This window comes from Elaeis guineensis, chromosome 1 (genome assembly GCF_000442705.2).
Source record: "Elaeis guineensis isolate ETL-2024a chromosome 1, EG11, whole genome shotgun sequence".
Lineage (NCBI taxonomy): Eukaryota > Viridiplantae > Streptophyta > Magnoliopsida > Arecales > Arecaceae > Elaeis > Elaeis guineensis.
The window spans coordinates 60,849,163-60,854,030 of NC_025993.2; the positions used below are offsets into that span (position 1 = coordinate 60,849,163).

At 39.7% G+C, this 4,868-nt stretch overlaps 1 protein-coding gene across 2 annotated transcripts; it reads right to left on the reverse strand.

The window, feature by feature from the left end:
- Positions 1-317: 317 nt before the first annotated feature.
- LOC105036097 (magnesium-protoporphyrin IX monomethyl ester [oxidative] cyclase, chloroplastic) lies at positions 318-3,498 on the reverse strand. Of its 2 annotated transcripts, none has more exons than XM_010911838.4 (5): positions 2,882-3,495; positions 2,345-2,409; positions 1,838-2,165; positions 1,565-1,663; positions 318-745 (listed from the first exon to the last, which is right to left on the reverse strand). In XM_010911838.4, exons 1-5 carry the CDS (start codon positions 3,359-3,361, stop codon positions 482-484), a joined length of 1,236 nt encoding a protein of 411 aa, XP_010910140.1. In that variant the 5' UTR covers positions 3,362-3,495; the 3' UTR covers positions 318-481. The 2 variants fall into 2 exon arrangements, with proteins under 2 accessions (XP_010910140.1, XP_010910141.1); XM_010911839.4 differs by having other exon boundaries at positions 597-758; positions 2,882-3,498.
- Between the last annotated feature and the right edge of the window lie 1,370 nt (positions 3,499-4,868).

Below are 4,868 nucleotides of genomic sequence, written 5' to 3' on the forward strand. Positions count from 1 at the left end.
ATGGGAATCCTCTTGGATCAGATGCATGAGTCTATCAACCATAATTATCACCAAAAAAGATATCTAACTTGTAATTATTGTAGTTTCCTCTCAGGTGACTAATTGTTCAGCATATTTTTCTTTTCTTAGTAAGTTAGGGGACCAACGCCTGAAAGGAAATATGTAATTGATGTCCTAGAAAAGCGCAACTAAAACTTTAAGCAGCGCATGAGCTATGATTTAGCTTGGGGTTTCTGTGACTGCAAATTCATGGAGAGGGAGGTGTTTTAGGCATGCAACAATGCAATCGAGAAAGGGAGAGAGAGAGAGCATGCCTCTGTAGTAATGGATTTATATTGCAGTATAAAATGAAATCAATTGCACTTTATGATAAGTAGCAAAGCAAACTCATCATGTTAATTGCTGCCTCCATTTCATACAAGGATACTTCGGTAGGAATACTTCATCAAACTATGCAACCACAGATAGGTCTTCTACAAAATCAGTAGACAAGCTGTGGCTCGAAATCAGCAAACTCAACAGATCCAGAGTCAATAGGAGGCATGAGATAGGCAGCCAGTAGCTCGGACACTAAAGCTGCAATGAGAGGAATCCTCTTCAAGTTCTTCACAAGAGGCATGTCCTGGCTTTCCCCGGTGGCAATCAGCTTCTGGTTGATCTCAACCATTCTATCCAACTTCCTTCTAAATTCAGGGTTCTCTACATCCAAAACAGCCGGGAAAATCCTTGCTGTTGTTCGGTTGGTCTAGAAAAGAAAACTAGACATGGTTATTGTCAATAAACATTATACACTAATGTCTTCCATATGGAAGAACAGTTATGATCTTCTCCGAAGAGCTCTGTATGAGTAGAAGCTTATAAAGAAAAGGCACTTTGCTTTTGACAAGTCCATTCACTATGATAATTCATTTGATTCAGTGCAATTGGTGCAGGCATTGTTGTAATACTGCACCATGACAATCCATATGATTCTTATTTTTTGGTTTATCCTGTTAAGCATGTTTTAAGGATGCAAGATATATAAGACAAGTATTTTTTAAAGGGGACACAAGTGACTCATTAGACAGGAAGAAAGGATGTAGTATGTTCCGCAAGTAGGGGTGAAACAAATAAGTTTATAGAATTTGGGTTTATCCACACAGAGAGAAAATTAATCATTTGAAGTCAAATACTGAAAATAATAAAGTTACTCATCTTTAATAGATCTAATTTCAAGTTAAACTAATCATATAACACTTATTATTGGTTATATATGGGAATTTTCTATGAGACTGTAGACTGGTTATAGAGATTTTTGGTAATAAAAAGCTGGTGACACTTTTAAGATCATTGGGCTTTTTCAGAGGATTACTTGAAGAAAAAATGTTTAAAGAGGAGGCTTTGCAGCCATTAAAACTACGGACTACATTAGAAGTGAAATGTACTAAGATATTTGGGTCATCTGAGATAAATAGATCAGTTTATAAAAGAAGCAGACCATTAGATTCTTCAGTCCAGAAACTGCAATTCAGTATTCATATGACTATAGTCTAATTATGCTAATGAAGAGTTAATGAATGCTCACCTCAATGATCACATGCATGTCGAATTCTTTGGTGTTGAGACCAATGCCCTCATAAAATGCAGTACGTTGGCAGTCATTTAAGTACATTGTCACATAGACCTGCCATTGTTTGAGGCATATTTTTTCATGACCCATGACGAAAATTAATTGTATTACTTGAAATAATGACAGAGAAATACATCATAGATATTAAAAATATCTCACATTCAAGAAACAAATGAAATTTTAAAGTACATGTACTGCAAAATGTTGATTGGAATAACAAGAAGTTACCGAGAGGCAGAAGAACCGAGCCCACAACTTGGCCTTCCAGTCATTGAGGAATTGTGGTTGGGCTTTCATTAAGGCAGAGAAGAAATCACCATGCCTGTTCTCATCCTGACACCAATTCTCAAAGTACTTGAAGATCGGATATACTTGAAACTGAGGATTCGCCTTCAGATGCCTGTATATGGTAATATACCTCCAGTATCCAATCTTTTCGGATAAATATGTAGCATAGAAGATAAACTTTGGCTTGAAAAATGTGTACTTCCTAGCCTTTGTCAGGAAGCCCAAATCCAATGCCAGGTTGAAGTCAGAGAGGCCCTTGTTCAGAAACCTGCAAAAAATTTCAAAATTGGAATTAACAATTTTTAGTCGCCCAATTAAATGGTACTATGTATACATCACCAAAGCATAAACTGTTATCACTAATGACAGGCTGAAGAGAGAAAACTATGGAATGATTAGCATCAAAAGTCAATGACTTGAAATACAGTGGAAGTTTATGATGCATACCCGGCATGCCTGGCTTCATCCCTAGACATGAGGGAAAAGATTTCAGCCACCACAGGATTGGTTTTCTGTTGCATAATTTGTAAAAAATTAGAGAAATGCATCCATTCCGTATTTGGAAATATTAAATTACTCTGGTTGGTAGGTATACCCTGTTAGAGTTGTAAAGCAAGGATAAAAATCAACTGCATGGATAATATTGGTTTTCAGTAAAATTTTACAGGAAAATTTAATGGAAAAGATGGTTAATTATTTTTTTATTTAGAAATCGTTACCGACTAATTGATGCCCTCTGAAGATTTAGTGGAAACAAATAACTCACCCAAAAGGGAAGGTTTATTAATTAGATACTTAAGTCCATGCTTTGGATATTGTCAGCATAATAATAAAAAACGGGGAGCCCATCTTCTAACATAATCAAGATATATATAATAGCCGTAACAATGACATGGATCACTAGAGTTTAGATAAAACTGAAAGAACTAAATTAGAAAAGCCAGTTAATTGCTCTACAGCAGAATTTGGAGGGAGGAATCCAACCTTAAGCCTTCGCCCGAGCTCCTTGTAAAGCAGAAACCCGGAGAATTCAGCGGTGCAGGAGCGCTCCAAGAACTCCACAAAGATCTGCCTGAGAGGCCCTTCAATCTTATCAGCAGCTTCTTTGAATTCTGGGTTTCGAACAAAATGCGTCTGATTGTAGTCAGTCTTGAACTCATTCAGCAGCGCCTCGAACTCCGACTGGTTCAGGTTCTTGTTGATCTCAGCGTTGAACAGCCGCTCCATCTCATCAAAGTCTGTGGTGTAAAATCTCGGTGTGAGGAGCGTCTCCTTGATTGCAGTCTTCCCAGATTTCTTTGGCCTTGGCTTTGTAGTGGTGGTGGTGGTGGTAGGCTGAGACGTGGCTAAGACTCTGAAGTAGAAGGGAGAGTGTGGCCTCAAGGTGTCAAATTTGGAGGTGGGTCTGCCGAATTTGGTCGTGGGATTGATGGGTTTTACGATGGAGAGCTCAGCAGCAGCCATTTTGCTTCCTCTGTTTAGATTCTCCGACACTTTGAGGATGTTTAGCAAGGGTTTGGGGGCAGATGGGGGAACGAGGAATGAAAGGGGAGCGGAGATAATGGGAAGATGGGTTGGGCCTCAGCGGACCGCTTTCAACGGGGTCTGGGAGATCTGTCGTTTTGTTGGAATGCGATGATTTGGTGATCGAGTCTGTCATCCAAGGAAATCTATTGCCTCTAATAAGGTGGCAACATGTGTCGCAGAAGGACTGGCTTGATCCTAAGAGTAATCTTGGTGGTGATGGTGACACGTGCCCATCCCGACTTGTGATTTTTTGTTTTTTTTTTTGGTATCACATCCCCACTTGTGGTTGGGATCGCACAAAAGTATGTGAATGTGAATCTTTTGTTGTTAAGCGCTTAAATGTAAAACTGAACAGGGAGCTGCGTGACTTGTGCCATACTGATCATAGTGGTTAAATGAGTCCCTAACAACCGCTGGAAAGATAATTGAGGAGAGATCTGCAGAAATTGATCAGTGAATGTGCTTTGGTAGAATAAACATTTGAAGATCTTACCATTGTTTAAGCTTATGCAGGGTTCGGAGCTTTTAGAAACAACTTCACTGGATGGTGCTTAATTAGATTGTAATATCCAGCACGGATATATAAGCACAAAAAAAAGAATGAAAAAGACTCCCGTAGGGAGTCTTCCCCTTCCTCCCGAACGACTCCTAATTGGTGTCAAAATCCATCCCAATGAAGAGTGAAATTCCTCCCCACCAGTCTTATTTAAAGGGAAGAAGTCTTCCCTCTCTTACCCCACCAAAGAATCAAGAGCAATTGATGAGGATCGCCGGAGATTTCTCACGAAAGTCCTTCATTGTGCTGCCTCAATTTCTTGCCACAGCAGTCACTGGAGCTCGAGGTAAGTCCCGGCTCCTCTTCCTCCCTTCCACCCCTTCCTTTTCTTGCCTGTGTGCATGACCATCGGCAGTCGGATTCGTCGGAAAATCCAGATGAAAGAAACTCCTGTTCCGCCCCTTCTCTTTTGGCTATTTCCGGCGTCAGAGGTCGTCACCGACCGCCGGTTTGACTTCCTCCAGGCTGCACCGTCGTAGCCTCTACTGTCGCCGGCCACCAGCCGGTAGTCGTGGCCCCCAATCAGAGAAATAAGAAGGGACCTCACGGTCCCCTGTTCCGCCAAAGAAAACTCGAAGAAGAAGAAGGAAGAAAGAGAAAAAAGAAAAGAAAAGAAAGAAAAAGAAGAAAAGAAAAAAAAGAGAAAATAATAATAATAATAATAATAATAATAATAAAAAGGAAAAGACTCTCTCTCCTCTGTTCTCTCTCTCTTTCCTCTTTTTCTCTCTCTAATTTCTCTCTCCACTTTCTCTCTCTAAAATTTTCTCCTAGAAATTGTCTCTCTCTACATTATTTTTCTCCTAGGACTTCCTACATCTTTGAAAAGATTAATGATGAATTTAAATGATCATAATGAAGGATTTTGATCTATGATCGTCGGACAAT